The sequence below is a fragment of the Leguminivora glycinivorella genome, chromosome 20, assembly GCF_023078275.1.
Source record: "Leguminivora glycinivorella isolate SPB_JAAS2020 chromosome 20, LegGlyc_1.1, whole genome shotgun sequence".
NCBI classification, from domain to species: domain Eukaryota; kingdom Metazoa; phylum Arthropoda; class Insecta; order Lepidoptera; family Tortricidae; genus Leguminivora; species Leguminivora glycinivorella.
Genome location: NC_062990.1, coordinates 4,773,347 through 4,800,698, shown reverse-complemented (window position 1 = coordinate 4,800,698; position 27,352 = coordinate 4,773,347). Strand labels below are relative to the sequence as shown.

Sequence of the window (27,352 nt, the reverse complement as noted above, 5' to 3'; positions counted from 1 at the left end):
GCAAAGAAGTCCTTCTACGTGCTAATGAACGTCTCAAATGTTTGAGTCCACACGTCGCCTTATCTTTAATACAAAAGTGCCTTGCTGTTCCTAAAATTACTTACCTACTGCGCACGGCACCTGTCTGGTTATACCCACGTGAAATCGAAACATTTGACTTGGCTATTAAGTGTACAATAGAGACGGTGGTGAATGTGTCACTAAATGAGACCCAGTGGACACAAGCGGGTTTACCTATCCGTCATGGCGGCATTGGGGTACGTCGTGTGATAGACGTAAGTTTGCCGGCCTTCTTGGCGTCGGCCCATGGGGTTACTGAACTGGTTGCTAACATACTCTCAATTAATGGCGACGAGTTAAGTATACCGCATGTGGCCGAGGCTGTGAGGCTATATGGCTGGCTGTCAACCCACATGCCTCTATTCCGGATAAACCAAAAATTCAGCGTGCTTGGCATGAAGTAGGGTCTAAGGCCACTTTGGACAGTCTTATTGATAACGCATTAGGTGTAGACCGCGCAAGGCTGCTGGCAGTGTCTCAGCCGGAATCAGGGGCGTGGTTGCACGCGGTGCCTTCACCGCATTTGGGTACCTTGCTCGACGGGGACTCTTTGCGGGTGGCCGTCGCACTACGCCTGGGCTGCAATGTTTGCGAACCTCACCCATGCATCTGCGGCTCTATGGTGGGTGCTGATGGCCACCATGCATTGAGTTGCCGCCGCTGCGCAGGCAGACATCCGCGGCACCATGCCTTGAATGAGACTGTGCAGAGAGCCCTTAAGTCAGCTGGTATCCCGTCGGTACTTGAGCCACCAGGCCTTAGCCGCACAGATGGGAAACGTCCTGATGGCCTGACATTAGTACCTTGGGAACGGGGGCGGTGCTTGGTATGGGACGCTACGTGCGTCAGTACCTTCGCCGCCTCCCATATCGCTCGTACCTCGCACGCGGCCGGAGCGGCGGCGGAAACGCAGGCGAACGTAAAGAGGCAAAAGTATATTCCCATTGGGCCTGGGTACATTTTTGTCCCTTTTGCGGTGGAGACGGCAGGGTGCTGGGGTGCAGACGCGAAGCGTTTCGTGCGCGAACTGGGCCGTCGACTTAGACAAAAAGGAGAGGACCCCCGCTCCGAGTCGTTCCTGGTGCAAAAGCTTTCCATTGTAATCCAACGCGGGAATGCAGTGAGCGTTTTGGGCACTTTTGCATCAGGAACGGCTGGGAGCGGTTTTTTAGTTTAAATTGTTTATATTTTTAAGTTGTTTGTTTTTAATATTAGTTTGTACGTCGTTTGTTTTTAGTGTAATTTTAGTTTAGTTTTTATACAAATCTCAATGTCATTAAATATGCCTTGTAATATTTATTACCTAATAAATTTAAATAAATAAAAAAAAAAAAAATAATTTCTTTGTGCCTGTGTGGTGACGGGTTAAGAATTTCACCACCCCCTTTCTTCCCGTGGGTGTCGTAGAAGGCGACTGTGGGATATGGGTTAAATTGTGGCGTAGGCGAGAGGCTGGCAACCTGTCACTGCAATGTCACAGTTTCATTTTCTATCAACCCCTTATTTGCCAAGAGTGGCACTGAAACTTGAGTAGTTTCATGTGCTCTGCCTACCCCTTCATGGGATACAGGCGTGATTTTATGTATGTATGTATGTATGTAAATTTCTTTACTAGTACATTTGTTCCATGTTTTACAATGTTTGCAATAACCACAAAATTAAAATTTTGAAAAAACCCCCGACCGCGACATAGTAGACCGATTTTCATGAAACATGGCTAAGAACACTCCCGACTGACTCAGCTTTTAGACAAAAAAAACTAAATCTAGATTGGCTTATTCGTTCGGGAGCTACGATGCCACAGACAGACACACAAACAGACAGACACGTCAAACTTATAACACCCCGTCGTTTTTGCGTCGGGGGTTAAAAAAGAGGGTCCCCAGGTTATATATGGTAGACCTGTTCAGTGAATACATGTAGAACTTGAGATCATAGTGTAATAATGGAAAAATGGATTAGTTACAATGGCCCCCCGTCGAAATTTGCCCCGCTGTACCTTAAACTTTTTCCACTTCCTAATAAATACAAACAGGCGGTTTAACGGTTACCTTGTTATCTAAGGTCAAAGTTTACCTAAACTGGGTCGTAAGGCCCGCTATCGAACAAACAGTCTTGGAAACAAAGCAACAGGTGCAATATTGTCAAGGTTAGATGGTAGGCTGTTGCAGTTTCGTGACATTCGGTAAACGACATAAAATGTCAAAGTATTATTGAAGAAGGTCCAGAAATAACACACTAAGTACTGAAAATATAACCTAACCACAAAATTGTTCACAGAAATCGCGAAGCGTCTGGGTGAGGTAACTGGTGACCGAAGAGCTGGCGACTTCCTCGCACAACGTATCAGCATTGCGATACAGCGAGGAAATGTCGCCAGTATCCTTGGTACAATGCCTCAAGGGCCTATTTTAGACATTAGCTAGCTTTTAAGTTTGGTCTTAGTTTCTTATATAATTATGTGAATATGTTCATGTAAATAAAGAGGTTTTACCACAAAATTAAAATTTTGAAAAAAACCCCCGACCGCAACATAGTGGTCCGATTTTCATGAAACGTGACTAAGAACACTTGTAAAAGGGTTAAGAAATTACTTCTTTTACAAGTACACTGTATCAAATGGTACCGAGATCCGTCATCGAACCAAGGTGCAAGACGTAGGTTTAATGTGGACCGATTTACATGAAACAAGGCTAAGAACACTCCCGACTAACTCAGCTTTCAGACAAAACAATCTAAATCCAAATCGGTTCATCCGTTCGGGGGCTACGATGCCACAGACAGACACACACACACACAGACAGACAGACAAACAGACAGATAGACAGACAGACAGACAAACAGACAGACAGACACGCCAAGACGACACGCCGTTTTTGCGTCGGGGTTAACAAATCTGTTGATATTAAAATATTAGAATATTACCTAAAACAATTAAAAAAAGGGCTTATATTAAATTCGAATAGTTTCATTTCAAGATTAAATTCGGTGACCGTTTTCTATTGGCTATATGAAAATGGTTATTTACCAGGAATTTGTTATTGAAATTAGTCGTCTCTATCAGGCAATCCTATTAGGCCTCTCAAAGAGATAATTCAGTTATGTATGAAGGCTACAAATATGTAAAACTGACAATTATTATTCAGTTCTAGCCCGATCGTGTCACTATGCCGTAGTATAAATATTTACGCAGTATATTAACATAAAATGAACATTTCATTCCATCGTGAGGAAAAGTGAAAAGTTTAGTTATGTGCCGTTCTCGGGAAAATATATGTATGGAATCAGAGAATGTTCCCGGGAACATCCTGTATCCCATAAAGGGGGAGGCAGCAGAGCGAATGAAACTACTAAAGCTTCAGGGCCACTCTTGGCAAATAAGGGGTTGAAAGAAAACGAGTGACATTGCAGTGACAGGCTGATGATTTGACTATTTTTGACGGCCCATTTGAGAAAGTTTGTAATAGTACATTACATCAGAGGCCGGGAAAATGAGGATTTCCGGCCAAGTGGGTATATACGGCCGAGCGAGCGTGCGAGCGAGGCCGGATAGGGATACGAGGTCGGGAATCCGTTTTCACGCCGAGGCATGTATAGTGCTTTTCTCAAACATACAATGAAATAAAAAAAATGCTCTAAAGGACAATATTTTATAAAAAAAAGTTACTTTGCAGGCCTAGGCCTAAAAAATAATATGAAATCCCTTTACAGTCCTCTCGAGTTGTTGCGCCCAAAAAGCGATAATTCCCAGCCCATTTTAAGGAACGTAAAGACAATATTTCATTGCATGTTTGAGAAAAATATATTTTTCTTCATTAAATGATCTATACGAGCTCATGCCCGCGGCTTCGCTCGCGTTAAATTAAAAAATTGCCAGTTTTAGGGAAGTGGGGGGTTAGAAAGAGACAAAAAGTAGCCTATGTCAACTGTCTCTACTTATAAAAGTCAATTCGTCGGTCCATTTTGCCGTGAAAGACGGACAAACAGACACACACACTTTCTCAAGTTTCTCATAATATTAAGAGGATACGGTAGCGAAAAAGATAAAATGGAAAAGAGGCCCCCTTTCAACTTGGAAATTTTAGTTAAATATACAAGTGTTATTAACTAGATTTATTGATAAAAAATTGTCTATTAAGAACAACTCAGTGAAAAGATATTTCAAAAAAATCTTTAAAATCGAGGTTCAAAACTTAATCAATCGGAACGAAATTTGAGAATCTGAATAACAATGAAATAATCTATATAGCTTTTTTGGTTAATTGTTACCAATCTTGAGTATCACACCTTTTTTTGCGCCACAATGAAAAGGCCTTTAAAAAGCACAATATCAAAAAAAACAAAACGGTCCGACACAGATAAAAATAATAACAATCTGTGTTGAAAAAAATCATTGCTCTATCTTCAAAAACCAGGGAGGAATTAGTCGAGAGCGTTTGTATGGAGAATTGACCCCTACCGTATCATCTTAGATGTAAAGTATAGTATAGTATGGACTATGGATTGGAATTATTGTACTGAATATTCTATTAGTACTGTGATCGCGTGCAAATGGGCGCCCAACCCAGAGCTAAAACTGGATTTATACGCGGGGCGACGTGGCAATAGGCCTTCATTTATTTCGGCTGTTAGGAGAGCCTATTTTATTTTAGTGATGTCCCAGTCCCAGAAATGTTGACAATAAACTTGGGAATATCCCTGCAAAATTTTGATAGTAGATAGTGAACGATTATGAGTTTGCGGCGCTTGAATTGGAGACTATGGGTCCTTGGTCGTCTGACACCATTTTTTTAATTAAAAAGGTGTCGGAACGCCTTATAGGTGTCTCGGGGGACCAAAGACCGGGTTTCTTTGGTCAGAGGTTGAGTCTGGCGGTGCAAAGGGGAAACGCCGCAAGCATTCTGGGGTCTATGCCGGAGGCAGGGGATCTGAGGGAGGTTTATTATATTTAATTATAACCTACTTGTGTTAGTTTTAGTCTTTAAGGTTTTAAGATTTAATTTTAAGTTAATTTATAAGATTAGATGTATTGTTCGAAGTTGATGTTGGAAGTTTGTATTGTCACATATGTTTTTGAATAAAGTTTAGATTTATGATAGTTTTAGATGAGCTAACTTTTCAACAGATATCACTTGACTACATATAGTATAATCACTTCCCGCTTTCTGGCTGTGCCATTCATATGCTTAGAACTTTGAAATTACGAAATGGATTAAAAAAAACCGTTAATTAGTTTGATGCGTTTTTTTGTAGGTACATAGTGTGATTCAAGAGGAACGTTTATATGCATGCGAATCCGGGGCGGGCCGCTATAGCTCTTTATAAAACCCTCACTAGGTCAGTTTTTAAATTGTACATTTTTTAAAACGAACCTTCTTCCAATGAGTGTGCCCTTAAGTTTAGTGGCAAGCGGCTGATTCTCATTTCTATTTCCAGTAATCTACTGGTACTGATACTAATTCGTGATCTCTCCTACCCCTCTGGGAAAGAGGCGTGCGTGTATGTATGGATGTATTTCACAATTTTTACATTCCATGGTTAGTAACAAAATATTCACAATAACTTACTATTTATTGTCGGTAGATATTTTTACCGGTGAGAGTAAAAAAAAAGCGCTGGTGGCCTAGCGGTAAGAGCGTGCGACTTTCGATCCGGAGGTCACGTGTTCGAACCCCGGCTCGTACCAATAAGTTTTTCGGAACTTATGTGCGAAATGTCATTTGATATTTGCCGTCGCTTTTCGGTGAAGGAAAACATCGAGAGGAAACCGGACTAATTCCAATAAGGCCTAGTCACCCTTCGGGTTGAAAGGACAGATGGCAGTCGCTTTCGTAAAACTAGTGCCTACGCCAAATCTTGGGATTAGTTGTCAAAGCGGACCCCAGGCTCCCATGAGCCGTGGCAAATGCCGGGATAACGCAAGGAGGATGATGAGATATTTTTACCGGTAATCCAAAATTTTCTAATATTCCCCAAAAGGTCGCATCACTAAAAGTGTATCTTTATCACGATTTGTGGTCTGAGGAGAATTAAGAATAAATATTTATGCAGCCATATTTCTTTTGAAGTAGACTTTAGACACTCCTTGGTTTTATTTCAATAAATGAAGGAATCTACTTTGATATTAGGGAGAACTGGTAGGTAATCACTTTTTTTAGACGGAAGTTTTGGTTGTTGATTTGTATATTCTTCATAGTTTATTAAAGGACTTGTTCGTATTTGGGCCATTTTTTTCATAGTCGTCCACCCCACTTTTTTTGGATCTGGAATTTTTTATGTGCATTCCACTCAGAATCGCGAGCTTTTTCAATCCTAATAGGAGAAAAAAAGTGTCCCAAGGTTTTTTCCCATTCCTTTACCATTTCTTCATACATATTGTATGGCGGTAACGAAATGGAAGGTTTGATAAATATGGAAGTCTTGGGACAGTCAAGAGTAAAAATATGGGTGCGTACAACTTATCAAAAATATGTCCCATAGCACTTTATGTCGGCGGAATAAGGTCTCGGTACATATTTTTGAGCGGATAAAATCGATACGTATTTTTGCACTTGACTGGACATTTTTTTTCTCATATTAGGAATATTAGGATTGAAAGACCTCGCGATTCTGAGTATGAATTGGGTAAAAAAACCCATGTTACAAAAAAGTGGGGTGATAACTTTGAAAAAAAAAAGGCCCATTTAATAGAATAAAAGTTAAATAGGGATTTTAATTATTTTTACCTGTGCATTAAAATTTACCCTACCTGACTCCGCACCCATACTTAATTAAATATGGAAGAAATAGGACAAACCGTTGGACAAACCACTAAAATGAACAGGGGGGTTACCATGACGTACTAAAGACGTTCAGTTTAGGTTGAGAGAAAGGGACACAGCTATAGCAGTTACATAGCTCCGTCCCTCTCTCTCAACCTAAACTGAACGGCTTTAGCACGTCATGGTAACCCCCCAGGACTATGTCGCCTACAAGGGGTTTTTCAAAAAACATCATACCTAATTGAGAAATTTAATTATACGGTCTTGTTCATTATATGTATGTAGCATTATGTGTATGTTATGTTGTTATAGTTTTATAATAGTTTTAATACAGTACGATTTTATTTTGTTTCAGATTGACCTGTAAACCAACTATGTTATAGCCGTTTCCAGTGGCCGATAGTGTAGTGACTAGTGACTCTAGTTCAGTGTACTCGAGTGCAAATAAAATGGGGTGCAATACCAGTGCGGACGCAAAGGCAGCGAAAGAGGAGACAGGGGCAAATGGGGCCCAGGAGAAGACGGAAAAAAATAATCAGAATCACATTGCTATGCCGGCGACGGGTAAAGGTACGTACCTACTATTTATTTGTTGAAAAAAAATGAAAAAAAAAATGAAAATGAAATATTTATTTTTCAAGTAGGCATATTACAATGCGCATATGAACGTCAAATAAAGCTATGCCGGCTCTAACCCTACGCCTCAGCTTCGAGAAGATTTCAGTCCCCCCTCAGTTGGGAGGGGGGTATCCACTATGGGACCGGCAAGAAACTCGGCGGGCAACTTCTTTTCAAAACATTACATCTTATAATTAACATGCATTAAATAACAAGATACAATTTGTTACGTCTGTAGTCAAATTATTTCTTCAACCAAAAGCGCGTCTAATAGATATGACGATAAAAACGTAGACACATCATACAATTTAACTTTTGGAAAAACCTCCTACATAGTTGACCGATTGGCATCAAACATGGCTAAGAACGCTCCCGAATAATTCAGCATTCAAACAAAAAAAAAACTAAATCTAAATATGTTGGTCATAGGTGTACATAGGTTGTTACAGACAAACATGTCAAACTTATAACACCCCATCGTTTTTGTGTCGGGGCTTAAAAATATGGCGTGGCGTGAACAAGAGATTTTCTTTGGCAGGATTGGTTTTTAGGACCCAAGAATGGATTCAAGTGGAGCCATCAAGATTTGTAATGTTTTACGTCAAAACAAAACTTAATATTTTGAAATGTAATATGTATTAATCATACTAAGTACGTCAAAGTGCAAAAATACGTATCGAAATAATCGTCTCATAAATATGGTACTACGCTCTTATTACACCGGACGAAGATGCTATAGGACATATATTTATATATTATTTTTGAGTAAGATGTGTACACCCATATTTTTACACTTGTACCACTCACAAAAACAACCAATATTCTTTTCACGAAACTATTTCTAGGATACTAAATCTTACATGATTTACTCAGCTCAGTTTTTATGTCTAAGATATCTTGTATCAGCCAAATAGTTACTGCTGTTACTGTAATAAAGAAGGACCGTAAAACTATTGATATAATTTGTGTAGGTACATAAATATGTTTGTCAAGAATGGATAATAAATATGACAGACTAATTTTGCTCGGAAACATGATTCATTTAAAAATGAGCGTTCTCAGAGATATGACTTAGTATGTAGGTATCCGAGAACCCCAAGCATATTTCATCGAAATCAAGGATTATTTATATAGGACTAGCTGTTGCCCGCGGCTTCGCTCGCGTTAGAAAGAGACAAAAAGTAGCTTGTGTCACTTTCCATCCCTTTAACTATCTCCACTTAAAAAATCACGTCAATTCGTCGCTTCGTTTTGCCGTGAAAGACGCACAAAGAAACAGACACACAAACTTTTCCATTTATAATATTAGCATGGATTTACATACTTCATACCAAGAATCGTACCTCGATTTTTTAGCGCCACCTATTAAATACTATCATAACTACACTGATGATTTGATGATGATTATAAATTTATTATTTTCAAAATGTGTATTGACGTGATATCATGATTGTAAAATAAAGAAATCATGGAGATGTCATGTTCTTATAAAAAATAAAAACACGTAAAAATATTTGGAGAAAATATGATTTAGGCCACTTTCAGGCTGCGGAACAGCGCCATCTAGTTTTAAACCTAAAAGGCCCATACGTTTCAGGGGTAAGCTAAGGTGGGGTAAGACTGAAGGGTTTTTCTTGCGGGTTAAGATGGAAAACCACCCGTGGTGCTTCATTGGGGATCATCCCTACATTACGTCACACTAAAATCATGATTTTTGACTCTCCCCCCCCCCTCCTTGTCACAGCTGGTTACATATGTGAGACTGGCCTCCCTAGTGTGACGTCACATACTTATTTTGCAAATTTACACGTAAATATTATTGAATCAAAACAGCTGTTAGAAATCAATCTTATTTACATTTATGTACTTAAATTACATATATAGAATATCGCGTACTTTCGGTTTTTCATCCGGTTACCGAACATTCTGTATTTGTATATATTTAAGAGGTTTTCATAATGATTTTGAAATGTGACGTCACGAAATTTAGGACCCCTCCCACCCTCTTGTCACACATTGTCACAATTCGTCGAACCCCTCCCTCCCCCTTAACGTGTGACGTAATTTATGGATGAGCCCTTGTATCGAACATGTTTCATCTTATCCCTCAAGAAAAGCCCTTCTTTCCCCACCGTACCTTACGCTTCTTTGTATGCGCTTTGTCAGTTCAGTATTAAATCATTCTTGATATAGAAATCAACTCAGTAAATTTTCTCTACAGAGATGTAAGTTGTGCGAAAAGCTTTTGGTCACTACTTTGAAAAAAAAAACTTGTATCTTCTTCTGTCAATGAAAAGAAAACCGGCCAAGAGCGTGTCGGGCCACGCTCAGTGTAGGGTTCCGTAGTTTTCCTTATTTTTCTCAAAAACTACTAAACCTATCAATTTCAAAATAATTTTCCTAGAAAGCCTTTATAAAGTTCTACTTTTGTGATTTTTTTCATATTTTTTAAACATATGGTTCAAAAGTTAGAGGGGGCGGGACGCACCTTTTTTTTCCTTTAGGAGCGATTATTTCCGAAAATATTAATATTATCAAAAAACGATTTTAGTAAACCCTTATTCATTTTTAAATACCTATCCAACAATATATCACACGTTGGGGTTGGAATGAAAAAAAATATCAGCCCCCACTTTACATGTAGGGGGGGCTTTACATGTATTAGGGTTAATAAAACATTTTTTTCCATTTTTTATTTTTGCACTTTATTGGCGTGATTGATATATTATACATATTGGTACCAAATTTCAGCTTTCTAGTGCTTACGGTTACTGAGATTATCCGCGGACGGACGGATAGACAGACATGGCGAAACTATAAGGGTTCCTAGTTGACTACGGAACCCTAAAAATGTAATAAGTATGTATGCAATGCATACAGACTTACTGCGTTTTAACTTTAAGGAGCAGTGTGAGATACGAGATTTTTTCAAAGTAGTGTCGTTTTCCTTCGTATTTTTTACGGAAACGTACGAGCGTGTTTATACTATTTGAGTCAGTCTCAGTACAAGACGTTGATACTGCAGACAGTATCTAATTCAGAAATTAGCATGACAAATACAAACGTTTCCGGAATAACCTAACCACAAAATTAAAATTTTGAAAAAAAACCCCGACTGCGACATCATGAAACATGGCTAAGAACACTCCCGACTAACTCAGCTTTCAGACAAAAAAAAAAACTAAATCTAAATCACTTCATCCGTTCGGGAGCTACGATGCCACAGACAGACACACGCACAGACAGACAGAGAAACAGACAGACAGACAGACAGACGGACAGACAGACAGACACGTCAAACATATAACACCCCGTCGTTTTTGCATCGGGGGTTGAAAATACGAAGGAAAAGCTTTTCGCACCACATCTGTAATGCTTTTAAAACAATAAGATTCTTGCTTGAGCACACGAAGTATAAGTAAAACAGCATGGAACTCTGCCAAAACTTGTCATAATAAAACACAGAGCACGAAATTTATTACAAAGAGTAACGTAGTGTTACTACTTTGTGGATTAAATGAACTGAAACTAGTTTTAAAACAACGCCATCTATGCATTTTTTACCGAACTACTGAGGGCGCGCCTTCTGCATTTAAAACTCACAACAAAGCGCGTAGTTGCGTCAGTGGTTACACAGTATTTGCACAGATGGCGTTGAAATCAATTCTATGTAAAATGTAGGGCGGGAAAGCATAGTAAAGATTTTCTTCACATAGGTACAATTTTAGGATATTTTTGAGGCTTTGCCAAGGATATTATACGTTGTCAGCGGCTTTTCTCACAACGGAGTAAACTGCTGAGTTGTGATTAAGTGTTATTGCTGAATTTGTAGAAATGGTTTTAAATGTGATGATAGAATTTTTTTTTATAAGTACACTAGTTTTTGCCCGCGGCTCCGCGCTAAATTCGAAAATCGTGGAAGACTCCACACAACCTTCCACCCCCTATGTTAGGGAAGTGGGGGGTTTGTAGAACACAAAAAGTAGCCTGCAAAGCAAAAATCACGTCACAATTTGTCGCTCCGTTTTGCCGTGAATTACGGACAAAGAAACAGACACACAGACTTTCCCATTTATCATATTAGATTATTAGTATTGATTTGATACTTATTTTCTTCGTTTGGCGTGCTTGAGATTTTCAAGTTGCGTTTTTATAAAAAGACTAACTTTTGCCTGCGGCTTCGCTCGCGTTACAAAGAGGTATAAAGTAGCCTATGTCACTCTCCATCCCTTCAACTATCTTCAAAGTTTTATTTATTTCTTCACTTGCTCTGGGATTGAACAACAACTATAACATTTGAGAAGTATACGTATCTCGGAAACGTCATCTAGAAATAATTATGGTCGTCCAGATGGCTCCACGACTTTGGTTGATAGTTGGTTAGATGGCGACAACAGTTTTTAAGAAGTATTAAGAAGGATATGTGTAATACTGTCAAAACGGATGTTCTAAAAGTTAGGAACTTGGGTCGAGAGATGGCAGTAAATGATCTGAGACTACAAATTCGATTATGACAATGATCAATAATGGACAAACAGGATGTATTTTTAATAGCAGACAATATTTAACAGCTTGTAACTATATAGCAGTACAAAAGTGTAAGTACAGTTAACCAATTGGAACCCTAGGCCACTGTAGAACTATGTCACAGTGACGTTATAAATCAGATTGTAACAAATCTCTTACTGCTTGTCACTTTGACATGGTTGTAGAGTGGCCTAGGGTTCCAATTGGTTGACTGTACCTTAATTTAACCCATTTTTTTTTAATTTTCAAAAACTATGGACTAATCGCTCCGAGGTGGGTGCATTAGATTAAAAAATCGCCCGATCCGCCTTACCTTTACATTGCAAGTCCATCAACGCCGTAAAAAATTGCCTTTTATAAAAATTACTCACTGTATATCAATTTTCTCTACCTAAATGATACCCTATAGCAACCGAAAGATAAAATCAATACCACAGACCAATTTGGAGAGTAAGGTAAAATCAATACCACAATTAATCACGATTTAAATTCAGACCACGTTATTTTGACCAAACTCTAATGGCCGAACAAGATTAATGTATTTTCTATTTCCCAAAGGCTTATTTATTATGATTAATCACTTTTATTATTACTACTGGTTATATGTACTCGTACACAACAGTCGGGAAGTATTATGTATGTAATTGTAAGGGGCCGAGAACCTTTTCAGAACTTTGTTAAATAGTAAATGGTTGACAACACCTGCCCAGGATCGATCGTCTCAATATTTAAGTAGCCGCGGATTAAACTGTTTACCACACCTGGTTCACTTCGTATTCTGTTTTTATTAGGTAATGTAAACTTTGACCCAAAGCAGGGGTACTTTGGACCAAATAGAACCCAGTATTTAGAGAAATACTATCAAAGTAAGATGTGTTGCCACAGTGCATAGACTGCCATCTCTAGACACAAGCTTAAAACTTTTGAACCTCAGTTTTCACAATTTGGCTCATATTCTTAACTGTATTTTTTTTTCAAAAAATCAGCGCCAGCTAGCCGAGAGTCATCAAATGTGTAGCGCCATCTACATTTTTTTCTCTTGATGGTTCTAATGTACTTTATTCTTAGACTTTATGTGTCTAAATATACGGAGTTATAATATACGTCTTTGGGGACTTTGGGTCTAGTAAAGAACAAAAAACGTAAGGATCCCACAACTCAAGTTTTTCCTTGTTATTCCAAACAGGTAAATCGAACGTATTAAATAATAGATGCGAACCAAATGCCAAAAACATGTATCTTAAGCCTTACCGCGTGAGTAATAAAGTCGTGCATACATATTTTTGGCACGTTGTCCGCATATATATTAATATCTTGACTAGAGATGGGCCGAATATGGACTTTGCCGAATACGAATATTCGGCCGAACATTCGGTTCAGCTCTTACCGAACCGAACATTCGGCCGAATATTCGGTTACGACATATTTTTAAAGCGGATGTTCATTAAAACTATTTAATGATTGATAATGGTTACATATGTTAAGTACTACAACTATGTTCTTATAATTTAGTAGATAACTAAAACTTAGTTAAAATAACTCTGACCTCTTCTCAACTCATTTTTTTTCTCAACGGTTTTTTACATATTTTGACGTATTAATTATCTCTTTTTAGTAGTTCCTTCGAAAGCTACTAAAATAGGAGCGTATTATCCAATGGAATACATAAGATCTTCATTAGTTATTTACTTTGTTTATTCGGTAAATATTCGGCAATTCAACCAAATTATTCGGCCGAATACGAACATTGAAAAACTTGCCGAATATGCCGAATACCGAATATTTACCGAATATTCGGCCCATCTCTAATCTTGACTGTACAAGTAGGCTGAGTCAGCAAGATTGTTAGAGGACTTTATTTGGGGCGGAAAATTCGTCGTACAACCTACTTACGGAGTTGTCACCGGTGAAAATGTCGTGTCACAGTGAAAATGTACCGAATGTGGTCACAGTATAATAAAGAGTATTATCGTACAGTATGGCCACTCCCGCTCCCCGCTGAAAGTGCCGCCTACCCCCTCTCGGTTACCTCACAGTTACCGCCTGTCAAAAACGCGAACAGTCGACCTGTCATATTTCACTCATACAAGCATAGTACGCCTTCACCTACACGAGCTTAGACTGTGTGCTAGGAACGCGCCTCTTTCATATAGGTATTTGATCGCCAGTGTCCGAGGTGTGCCATGCCAAAGACAAGGAAAAACACTAGTTTTTGCCTGCGGCTTTGCTAGCTAAATTTGAAAATTACTTAATACTCCATACAAATTTCCACCCCCCGTTTTAGGGAAGTGGGGGGTAAGAAAGAGACAAAAAGTAGCTAATGTCACTCTCCATCCTTTCAACTATCTCCGCTTAAAAATCAACCTGAAAGACGGACAAACAAACAGACTCACACACTTTCCCATTTATAATATTATAATTATAATGGATAAGGGCCAGTTGCATCAACCACATTTGACAGACACATCATCGTCACGCAGCGGACGTCTATGGAACTTCCCACACAATAAAATTTAACGAACGCTTTAACGGTGACAGACGGTTTGACGCAACCGGCCCTAAATATGGGCCCTAAGTATGTAACTCCGTATAGACAGATAAAATCTAAGAAAAAACCGACCAAGAGCGTGTCGGGCCACGCTCAGTGTAGGGTTCCGTAGTTTTTCGTATTTTTCTCAAAAACTACTGAACCTATCAAGTTCAATCAATTTTCCTAGAAAGTCTTTATAAAGTTCTACTTTTGTGATTTTTTTCATATTTTTTAAACATATGGTTCAAAAGTTAGAGGGGTGGGGGGACGCACTTTTTTTTTCCTTTAGGAGCGATTATTTCCGAAAATATTAATATTATCAAAAAACGATCTTAGTAAACCCTTATTCATTTTTCAATACCTATCCAACAATATATCACACGTTGGGGTTGGAATGAAAAAAAATATCAGCCCCCACTTTACATGTAGGGGGGTACCCTAATAAAACATTTTTTTCCATTTTTTATTTTTGCACTTTGTTGGCGTGATTGATATACATATTAGTACTAAATTTCAGCTTTCTAGTGCTAACGGTTACTGAGATTATCCGCGGACGGACGGACGGACAGACGGACATGGCGAAACTATAATAGTTCCTAGTTGACTACGGAACCCTAAAAAACGTACCACAAAACCATACAGAAAATGGTACGGTGACCTAGATGGCGATACACATTTAGGGGACACTCGGCTAGATGGCGCTAATATTAATATTTGACATTTTAACACATATCAAGCTAAGAATATGGGTCAAATTGTCAAACTGTTAAGCCTGTGTCGAGAGATGACAGTCTATGCACTGTGATTACACACTTCACTTTGACAGTAACTCTTTATAATACTCGATCCTCTTTGCTTTAAACGTATAAAATAGTACATTACGATACGAGTGCGAAAAAGACGAAGTACAAAACGAGTGGCGATAAATTAAAACACGACTGACGGGATTGTTTTAAATCGACACGAGTTACGAATTTCCTTTCCGCACGTGTATCATACGACGTTTTTCAGTACATATGGCCCTCCGAAGTTTCGACCTGACAAGAAATGAACCATTTCTCGCACTAGTGTGTAAAAAAGCCCCATCTGTACTGAAAAATTAGAAAAAAACCGGCCAAGAGCGTGTCGGGCCACGCTCAGTGTAGGGTTCCGTAGTTTTCAGTATTTTTCTCAAAAACTACTGAACCTATCAAGTTCAAAACAATTTTCCTAGAAACTCTTTATAAAGTTCTACTTTTGTGATTTTTTTCATATTTTTTAAACATATGGTTCAAAAGTTAGAGGGGGGGGACGCACTTTTTTTCCTTTAGGAGTGATTATTTCCGAAAATATTAATATCATCAAAAAACGATCTTAGTATACCCTCATTCATTTTTAAATACCTATCCAACAATATATCACACGTTGGGGTTGGAATGAAAAAAAATATCAGCCTCCACTTTACATGTAGGGGGGGTACCCTAATAAAACATTTTTTTCCATTTTTTATTTTTGCACTTTGTTGGCGTGATTGATATACATATTGGTACCACATTTCAGCTTTCTAGTGCTAACGGTTACTGAGATTATCCGCGGACGGACGGACGGACGGACAGACAGACATGGCGAAACTATAAGGGTTCCTAGTTGACTACGGAACCCTAAAAACATGAAAGAATCATATTATCTTCGTCATTTAAAAACCTCGCCACTTTTACGAGTACATTTTTCACATTTTAGAATCCCTCGTGAATGTTAGAATTTTACAAAATTCCTCCGGATTTCTGTCGGTGTAAATTCAGGATTCCCTTGTGGATAATGTTTTAACTTATGTAGGTGTCCTGTAGTTTTAAAAATCTAGAGTATTCGTAGTTTCTACCTAGCAGTACCTGCACTGAGAGAAAAAACAACGAATTTTCATGTTCGTTCAACAAGTTATTTGGTTAAAATAGCGCCTACGTGCTCTTTGATTCAAACAACAAGTTTGTTAAGTGTAACTAGTACATTCTACAAGTTTCATTTAATTTTAATCAATATTTTATTTGAATCAACAAGTCGATTTTATAAAAGCAACATGGCTGGGCCGTAAAAGCTAATTAACCTAGCTTAAATCTAAAGTAGGGCCTTTTATCATGGGATAGGAGGCAAACGAGCAGACAGGTCGCCTGATGGTAAGCGATCACTGCCGCCCATGGACACCCGAAACACCAGAGGTGTTGAAGGTGCGTTGCCGGCCTTTGTATCAAAGATGCTGGCGACATTTCCTCGCTTCATTTCAACGCTGTGCGAGGAAGCCTCCAGCTCTTCAGTAAAAAGATGCGAAAAGGAAATTCGTAACTCGTGTCGATTTAAAACACTCCCTTCGATCGTGTTTTAATTTATCGCCACTCGTTTCGAACTTCCTTTTTTACGCACTTGTATCGTAATGTACTATTTTATTACGACTTGAAAACCGCAAAAAAACATTTTTAAAGTATACGTTCACTTTATCAGGCAAAAACAACATTAGCCATGTGTATCTATAGATTGTCTGTGAATGACGTCAATCGAATTAAACACAAAACTTTCTGACATTTAAGTATGAGGCATAAAGTTCATTTGTCAATGATTGACTCAACATGAAGTTAAGTTCTGTGACGTCACTACCATCGCTGACAGCGCTTTCGGTAGCCAAAGTTAAAAAAAATATTACACACATTTTTAATCGAAAATACGTAGTCATCATTCACTTTTAATAGGTACTCAAAATCTATAAATATTGGTTTCTTATGTCAAATACTACAGAAAACAATTTGAAGACCGGTCTGGCTCAGTCGGTAGTGATCCTGCCTGCTAAGCCGCGGTCCTGGGTTCCAATCCCGGTAAGGGCATTTATTTGTGTGATGAGCACAGATATTTGTTCCTGAGTCATGGATGTTTTCTATGTATATAAGTATGCATTTATCTATATAAGTATGTATATCGTCGCTTAGCACCCATAGTACAAGCTTTGCTTAGTTTGGGGCTAAGTTGATGTGTGTAAGGTGTCCCCAATATTTTTTTATTTATTATTTGAAAGGAACGAGTGGATCAGGCAGGTCACAAAACTTAAAGACGTGGTGGAGGAAATTGGACACAGAAAGTGGAGATGGGCTGGGCACATTGCCAGGATGGACCATAGTCGCTGGGCGAGACGAACAATGGTGTGGAAGCCCGCTAACACCCGCGGTCGCGGCAAGCCCCCCCTTAGATGGAGAGATGACATCTGCCAACTAGCTGGCGATAACTGGATGCGGATGGCAATGGACCGACAAGCGTGGAGGAATGGAGAGGAGGCCTACGTCCGAAGACGGGCGCTTTAGAGGCTGCTATAGATAGATAGATAAGGTCAGTGCGGGCAAGACCGGCATATTTTATTTGAAATAAAGTTTGAGTGGATAAAACTCTATAATTAATGCAGTCTGGCGTAATGCGCATGGTCCTATGGGATAGCAAATAACTAAGCTTTTACAGTATTTTGGTTAAATAAGGTACTTTTAAGTAGGCACAATTTCTAAGTTACATATTTCAGAACATAAAACAAGAAATTGAACGCGTTTTGAGTAGATTAATAGTACTAGTCAGAAAGAACGGTTATTAGATGACTACGTTACATACATGATATACAAATATTCCGACTGCTTCTATTTTATTTTAATTTTTTGCGGAACCATGTTGAACTCGATGCTCGAGTTCGAAACACGAATCAAGTTTATTGTTAACTAGTGTTCGTCCTAGGGATATGTATTGAAGACCAATGGCTTAAGGATGAAAAACTGGTATACCTTCGGAGGTGTGAGAGGCGTAGATATATAAACACAAAAGTTATAGTCAATAGACGGTCTTTCCGGGTAGACGGTCTTCTCCACACTGACCTTAGATAGATTTATTTATCTTGTGTCAAATTCGATATGAGTCTAGTAGCCAATCCTGTGCCTATTTCTGGTTCGATGAGTAACATTGTTACTCTGCGTCAATATTTCTTGTTGAACAGGCAATGAACGGCGAAGTAAAAGTCAAATCAAATTAGAAGTGAACATTTCGAATGTCTCCTAAAAGTGAAAGAGCAAATATAACGTACTCGGGATGTAATTATTAGGTAATTAGATGTCGGGCCGTCGCGTGGGACGCCGGTCTATTTGTTGGAACAAAGTGTAGGAGACAGCGATTTTATTTTTCCTTTAAATATTTATTGTATCAAAGCTGAAAGATTTTTTTTTTAATATAGGACATTCTAACACAGATTGACTGAGGCCCACGGTAATCTCAAGAAGGCTTGTGTTGTGGATACTCGGACAACGATATATATAATATAGGTATAAATCCTCATATACATAGAAAACATCCATGACTCAGGTACAAATATCTGTGCTCATCACACAAATAAATGCCCTTACCGGGATTGGAACCTGGGACCGCGGCGTAGCAGGCAGGGTCACTACCAACTGCGCCAGACCGGTCGTCAATTTAATTATAAGATATGCGGTTCTTACATTACACTTAAGTACATAAATAACAATACAAACTCACACCTATATTTCCAAAGTGATAGGCAGAGCACATGGAACTGCTCAAATGTCAGTGCCACTCTGTTAGGGGTTGATTGATAAGAAAAACGTGAAATTTACGGTGACAGGTTTCACCCGATTGTCCATTCCACATTGAACCCAGGTCCCACGGTCGACTCCTTCGACACCCACGGGAAGAAAAAGGGGTGGTTTAATTCTTTTCCCCTCACTAGCTCGGAAACACGCGTTTTATCCTTTAATAACAGCGGGTAAAAACGCATTTTATCCACTAGTGGGTAAAGTCATTTGACCTTGAATATAGTCAAATTAACTGCTTTAAAATTGATAAAAGTAGGTGAATCTAGTATGATTTACCACCTGTGGAACTACTGGAAGCAAAGATAAACGCATTTTTTGCGTTGTAGTTTCCTCGCTATAGTGAGGGGAAAAGTTTTGTGTTACACTCGAGTGCAAATGTATTTTACTTCTCGTCTTGCTAAGTTCAGGATTCTATTCTCGAACCACTCGCTACGCTCGTGGTTCAACTATAGAGTCCTTTCACTTGCTCGTTTTTCAATTCCACACTCGGCGTTAAAATACAACTTTCCCCCTTGTATAACAAATAACTACAATCCACCACAAGGGTACGGAATCACTTAAGGGTCAAAACTAAATGGCATCTATATTGGCTTTGGCTTCACGCTCGCCATTTTCACATTATCCTATCTAACCAGAAATACCGTATGTATGAAGGATGTTTGATATATGATATCGTATGTGTCAAAGGCATGTGTCAAAAAAAACATTCAGTCGAATTGAGAACCTCCTCCTTTTTTGAAGTCGGTTAAAAATTGTGCCCTTAATATATAAAATACTAGCTTTTGCCCGCGGCTTCGCTCGCGCTAATTCGAAAATTGCGGAGTACTCCATACAAAATTCCACCCCCATTTTAGGGGTGGCGGGTTAGAAAGAGACCAAAAGTAGCTTATGTCACTCTCCATCCCTTCAACTACCTGCACTTAAAAAATCACGCCAATTCGTCGCTACGTTTTGCCGTGAAAGACGGACAAACAAACAGACACACACGCTTTCTCATTTATAATAAGTATAAGTATAAGTAAGAAGGAGAAGTTTATTGTCATATAAAACAATCAAAGTAACTAACCTAACCACAAAATTAAAATTTTGAAAAAACCCCCGACCGCGACATAGTGGACCGATTTTCATGAAACATGGCTAAGAACACTCCCGACTAACTCAGCTTTCAAACAAAAAAAACTAAATCGAAATCGGTTCACCCGTTCGGGAGCTACGGTGCCACAGACAGACACACAGACAGACAAACAGACAGACAGGCAGATAGACAGACAGACAGACAGACAGACAGACAGACAGACAGACAGACAGACAGACAGACAGACAGACACGTCAAACTTATAACACCCCGTCGTTTTTGCGTCGGGGGTTAAAAATATACCTACACAAAAGACACTGAACATAACCTACTTAAAAAATAAAACTTAAAGTAATAAACTAAAACTACCTAAAAATAAAACTTAAATAAGTAGTATATAGGTAAGCCTGTGTGGTGACGGGTTAAGAATTTCATCACCCCCTTTCTTCCCGTGGGTGTCGTAGAAGGCGACTGTGGGATATGGGTTAAATTGTGGCGTAAGCGAGAGGCTGGCAACCTGTCACTGCAATGTCACAGTTTCGTTTTCTTTCAGCCCCTTATTTGCCAAGAGTGGCACGGAAACTTGAGTAGTTTCACGTGCTTTGCCTACCCCTTCATGGGATATAGGCGTGATTGTATGTATGTATGTATGTATATAGGTAAGTAAGTACATAATATGGATCATCCTACATCCAATATCGGATTGGATTATGTGAAAACGCACTAAAGGTTGATTGATATACATACGCAGTTCTAGTTCTGATGTTCACTTTGTTTGATTTCTTTTACGTCGTGTCTTGCGTGGGCGACGATCACGCGACCGTCGCGCGACCGTCGCCATCGCGTCTCATACTTCCATATCGATAAGGTTTGATTTCGTATGCGTCACATCGCCGTCGCGCGACCATCGCGCGACCGTCGCCCACGCAAGCCACGGCGTTAGTTTCACTGTAGATTGCGAAAGAAACTAACAGTCGCTGCCTTCTATAACTTGTAACACACATCGATGCACGTACGAGCGCAGAGGCCACTATTCACGATTAGCTCTCTTACAACTAAATTACAAGAGTCTATCCTGAACACCGAAGCGCTGGTGGCCTAGCGGTAAGAGCGTGCGACTTTCGATCCGGAGGTCGCGGGTTCGAACCCCGGCTCGTACCAATGACTTTTTCAGAACTTATGTTCGAAATGTCGTTTGATATTTGCCAGTCGCTTTTCGTTGAAGGAAAACATCGTGAGGAAACCGGACTAATTCCAAGAAGGCCTAGTTACCCTCCGGGTTGGAAGACTTGGAAGGTCAGATGCCAGTCGCTTTCGTAAAACTAGTGCCTACGCCAAATGTTGGGATTAGTTGTCAAAGCGGACCCCAGGCTCCCATGAGCCGTGGCAACTGCCGGGATAACGCAAGGAGGATGTTGATGATCGTGAACACCGAAGCTCGAAAATTATCTGTCTCCGTCTTTCATAATCGAAGAATGGGAGATGGAGATAGGCATGGAATTACTTCGGCTATTATAGGCATGGAGTTTCAGTTGTAGCGTGTTTATCATTTTACATACATACAATCACGCCTGTTTCCCAGAGGGGTAGGCAGAGATCACGGATTTCCATTTACTACGATCCTGACAAACCACTTTCGCTTCACACACTTTCATAACATTTCTCATACACGCTCGTCGGTTTCGAGTACTTCTGACCATTTTATCTATGTTATCTATGTTATGTTATTTGCAATAGATAATCTTTCGGTTCATTTTATTTGGACGTGGTATGTCGAAATAAAGAATACATCGCGTGACCTATTTTCAAAGATGACTGTACCGACGTATGGCAACAGAATTTGCATCCGAATGCGCCGTAGCCGCTACAAATTCCGTAGAGGCTCTACGAAACTCGTAGCGGTTGTAGCAGGTAATACAGTTTGTTATTTGGTCACCTGCAATAATTTTTGGGGTGGATATATAATGTACAGGTCATACACTGAGAGAAATTTGCATTGTGAATTTAACAAGTTCGACTTGTTGCGGTTTATCCTTTTGAATCAGCCAAACGTATGTTTAAATCGACTTGTTGGTTCAAATATATTGCCGATTCAAATGACAAGTAGCTTGTTGTTTGAACCAAAGAGCACGTAGGCGCTATTTTAACCAAAAAACTTGTTGAACGAACATGAAAACTGGTTGTATTTTCTCTCAGTGTACTTTTTCTATAGGGCCATCCCCGACACCATGAAAAGAAACAAAAACGATGGGGTGTTATAAGTTTGACGTGTCTGTCTGTGTGTGTGTGTGTGTGTGTCTGTCTGTCTGTTTGTCTGTCTGTCTCTGTGTGTGTCTGTCTGTAGCATCGTAGGCCCCGAACGGATGAACCGATTTCGATTTAGTTTTTTTTGTTTGAAAACTGAGTTAGTCGGGAGTGTTCTTAGCCATGTTTTATGAAAATCGGTCCACTATGTCGCGGTCGGGGGTTTTTTCAAAATTTTAATTATACAATTTAGATTGATATAATTTTATTACTCAACGTAGTTTTAAAACAATATTGTTTATTGCACCAATATATTGCTCTGATATTTAGAATAAGATGAATATTGACAATTGACAATTTAAAAGTGCTTATTGTAAGCCTATTTGAATAAAGAATTTTTTGACTTTGACTTTAGCAATTTCGAGCTTATTTTGAAATGTAATAATCGTGAAAGTAAATCAGTTTATTGACAAATAAACAGATGGACAGACAGAAAGAAATTGTAATTTTCGCAATAACAGAATAGTAAAGGCTTTAGCTTTCTACACGTGTCCACAATCAGATTTATAGCAGACTGAGTAAACAGGTGGGCGCGGTGAAGCGTGAGCGCTCGATACCAATGCGGCCAGAAAGTCTATTATTCCTGTTAGCAATCTGGCCAGAATATTTTTCTCGACGTAGGAAACAAATAAACTTATACATACAATATACATACATACAATCACGCCTGTATCCCATAAAGGGGTAGGCAGAACACATGAAACTACTAAAGCTTCAGTGCCACTCTTGGCAAATAAGGGGTTGAAAGAAAACGAAACTGTGACATTGCAGTGACAGGTTGCCAGCCTCTCGCCTACGCCACAATTTAACCCATATCCCATAGTCGCCTTCTACGACACCCACGGAAAGAAAGGGGGTGGTGAAATTCTTAACCCGTCACCACACAGGTCTATAAACTTATTTTATTAAATATTTTGATTTGTTTTTTTTAGTAGCAACACTACTACTTATATATAAATTATAAACTGAAATAGATACCATCCATACACTAAAGAAAAAGCGATCAAGCCCACTAGTGGCGAAGCCGGAAATCGAACCCAGGTCTCCAGCTATCGCGGCTGACGTGCTCAAACCACTACACCACCCCGACCGCCGAGGTACCCGTCGAAATTTCACTAGTGTATGTTATCTCTGAAGGCTAGGCGCCTTTGACCAACTCTAAGAGCGAGCAATTAGTGCTTGCACCTCCTATATGAATCATTTTGCAGGATTACGATATAGCGAGAGAGATGGTCAGCCAGTGGGCTTGATCGCTTTTTCTTTAGTGTATGGTATCTATTTCAGTTTATAATATTTTTAACCCCCGACGCAAAAACGACGGGGTGTTATAAGTTTGACGTGTCTGTCTGTGTGTATGTCTGTCGGTCTGTCTATCTGTCTGTCTGTGTGTGTGTCTGTCTGTGGCATCGCAGCTCCCGAACGGATGAACCGATTTGGATTTAGTTTTTTTTTGTCTGAAAGCTGAGTTAGTCGGGAGTGTTCTTAGCCATGTTTCATGAAAATCGGTCCACTATGTCGCGGTCGGGGGTTTTTCAAATTTTTAATTTTCGTTAGTGTAAACTCGCTGCCAAGTTAGTTTGGAATGACTTTATTATAAACTGAAGGTAGGGCGCAGTGAAGCGTGAATCGATACGAACGCGGCCTGAAAGCTATCGTTTCCGCTACCATTGTGGCGAGCACGTTTTTAATATCATCGCTTTAGCCGACTCTTCGATTCTATATTCTTGGCAGTTTGAAGGCGCATTTAAAAGGAAGGATAATGTAGGCATCAAGTTGGCCAAGTGAAAGAAAAGTTCCTTATTTAAATATTGAATTCCGTTAACTTTATAAGGGAAGGTTCTTTAGATCAAATACAATTAATTTCTCTAAGAAACTAGCGTCTTAACTCTTACGGTTATCGAGTTATTAAAAAAATAAAGATAATTACTGAACACGCGTGGGACAACCTTTACCAATTCCTAATGCAATTTGTTTTGACATGTGCCGTCAATCACTTGAAAATAACTTGAATGTTATTCTTAAGTGTCTCTGACACTAATAATTTTATTTTGTATGAAAATGATGAAAAAACATTTTTTGCGAATTTAACTAAAAGTGATATACAGGGTGGTTCCTGATAATAAACCTAGCTACATGTTGAATTTAACGGAAAACAAAAAAAATACAGTGTATAAATAGACGGTCAAGCAAGTCTTGTCAATAAAAAAAGGCGTGATTTTTTTCCTATGATAAGATAAACCTTCGTCTTACACTTTCAAAGATGTTATGGCTCGTTGATGATTCCGCAATAAATAAATAAATATTATAGGACATTCTTACACAGATTGACTGAAGCCCACGGTAAGCTTAAGAAGGCTTGTGTTGTGGGTACCCAGACAACGATATATATAATATATAAATACTTATACACATAGAAAATACCCATGTTCCCGGAACAAATATCCGTGCTCATCACACAAATAAATGCCCTTACCAGGATTCGAACCCGGTAAAGATTAAATATAAGAAGATCATACCATCCCATACATTTAAATGCGACCGCCTAAGAACGCGCATACACTACACCACACATAGATGGCGCCAAAAAACATGCCTAGTTTCCATCGATTATTTTGTAGACTGTCGTTAAGTGTCAGTTTTTAGCCATAAATCTATGTCAAAATTGACACTTAACGCCATCTGTGTAATTCCCGTTACGTTAGGTTGATTGTATGAAACTTCCCTTTTTTGTTACCGAAAATGTACAGAAATCTGGTAACAAAAAAACCGGCCAAGAGCGTGTCGGGCCACGCTCAGTGTAGGGTTCCGTAGTTTTCCGTATTTTTCTCAAAAACTACTGAACCTATCAAGTTCAAAACAATTTTCCTAGAAAGTCTTTATAAAGTTCTACTTTTGTGAATTTTTTCATATTTTTTAAACATGTGGTTCAAAAGTTAGAGGGGGAGGGGGCGCACTTTTTTTTCCTTTAGGAGCGATTATTTCCGAAAATATTAATATTATGAAAAAACGATCTTAGTAAACCTTTATTCATTTTTAAATACCTATCCAACAATATATCACACGTTGGGGTTGGAATGAAAAAAAATATCAGCCCCCACTTTACATGTAAAGGGGGTACCCTAATTCACATAATTTATTCAGAGACCATATTCTCAAATCCGCAACGCAGGCTTCGTCAACTGAATACAAAATCCGTTATTAGCTACAAGCTTCGTCAAAAAGTAAGACAATGGAAAATCCGCAACATGCATCGTCAATAAACTAAACCTAAAAAGTACATACTAAAAAAAAAAAAAAAAAAAAAAAAAAAAAAAAAAAAACACACACACACACACCTACAACTCAAAAACACCCTGCAAGTCGCCACCAACAGGCAGCGTGCCCAAAAGGCTGGCCGCATTGCCTCGCTGAATGGCGATGCTTATTCTCTGAGCAAAATACTGGCCAGCCCTTTTGTCACCCGTCACATCTACCAAACGAGACGCCAAATCTTTATAGAGGCGCCGAGCCCCGGGCCCCCAAGGTCCCATCGTTTCGACCGCAAACGCCTCAAAAATATACCCACTGCCCAGCGTATCGTACTTGCGACGTTTACGGTCTTCGGCAGTAGACGCCGCATGACCAGCAAGAGCGCTAGTGCCCGGCAAATGGGAAACGGCGAAAGTGTCCACGCACGTCGCATCCCAAACCAGAGGCCTCCCCATGGACCACGGCACCAACGTCATGCCGTCGGGCCTCTTGCCATCATCTCTTGCCAGACCAACAGGTTCCAGAATGGCCGGTACCTTCACACTGACAAGAGCCCTTCGGATGATGTCATTTAAACTAGCATGACGAGGAATCCGACCCGCACTCCTGCTACACGAAAGGCCATGATGACCAAGGGTGTCCACCATAGAGCCACATTGGCAGTGATGCGGCACATTTGTCACTGCCCCTACCCGCAAACTGGCGGCCAGCCGAAAAGTGACGTTGTCCAGAAGCGTACCCAAAGACGGAGATGGCAGGGCCAACAACCACTGACCTGATTCCCACTCTGCAGCAGCCAAGAGACGAGCACGCTCAGCCAAGCCAGATGACGTATCAAGAAGATTATTCCGTACTAACTGGCAAAGCGGCTCGTCCCACTGCCTCTGCGAGCAAAGATTAGAAGGCAAGTCGTTGGGGCAAGACAATGTCCATGCACTCCTGGCCTCAGCGAGGTGCGAAGGTTCTAGGTCATCAAAAGATGAACCCAAAATTCCTCCTACTAAACCGTGCGCGCTATGCACTGACGCCAAGAAAGCAGGCAACGCCACACTGGAGATACTCCGGATTCCCAAACCGCCAAATCTTATAGGCAGAGTAGCCTGACTCCAAGACCTCGAATCAAGAGACACATTAAGGATCAACACCAGAGAATCCTTTAACAACTCGTCCAACTTCAAGAGAAGATTAGGGAACTTCCAGAAATGACTACACCGAAGAACATACGTGAACTTTGGGACAAACAGGCAATATCGAAAAATGGTGTAAGCCGTATGAACATTAATCTCCAGTAAGCGATCCGAAACAGACTTGAAGTTCTGAATTTTACCCTCCACATAATCCTCAAAAGACTGGTCCAAAACGGGACACCCCAGGAGATTAAGCGACCTCTCATCCACAACACTTATTCCCGGAGCCACTTCTTTGAACTTCTCGACTATACTTTCCTTGTCCAGGTTAGCACTAGAAACGAAAAGTTCACACTTCGTGAAATTCAGAGAAAGACCAATGGAAGCAAAATCGGACGTTAACCTCCGTAAGTCACACAATACGGTATCCGCATCACCCCCCAGCGTCCCATCATCTAGGTACCACACATTCAGACTTGATTTGAGGTTCTTTATAA

At 39.7% G+C, this 27,352-nt stretch overlaps 1 protein-coding gene across 1 annotated transcript in view; it reads left to right on the top strand.

The window, feature by feature from the left end:
- Positions 1-27,352, top strand: part of LOC125236907 — a 270,070-nt gene that overhangs the window by 77,332 nt on the left and 165,386 nt on the right. The window contains exon 2 of the mRNA XM_048143826.1: positions 7,177-7,391. Coding sequence (XP_047999783.1) covers positions 7,271-7,391 — 121 coding nt within the window. The 5' untranslated portion in view covers positions 7,177-7,270. The remainder of the gene's footprint in view (positions 1-7,176; positions 7,392-27,352) is intronic.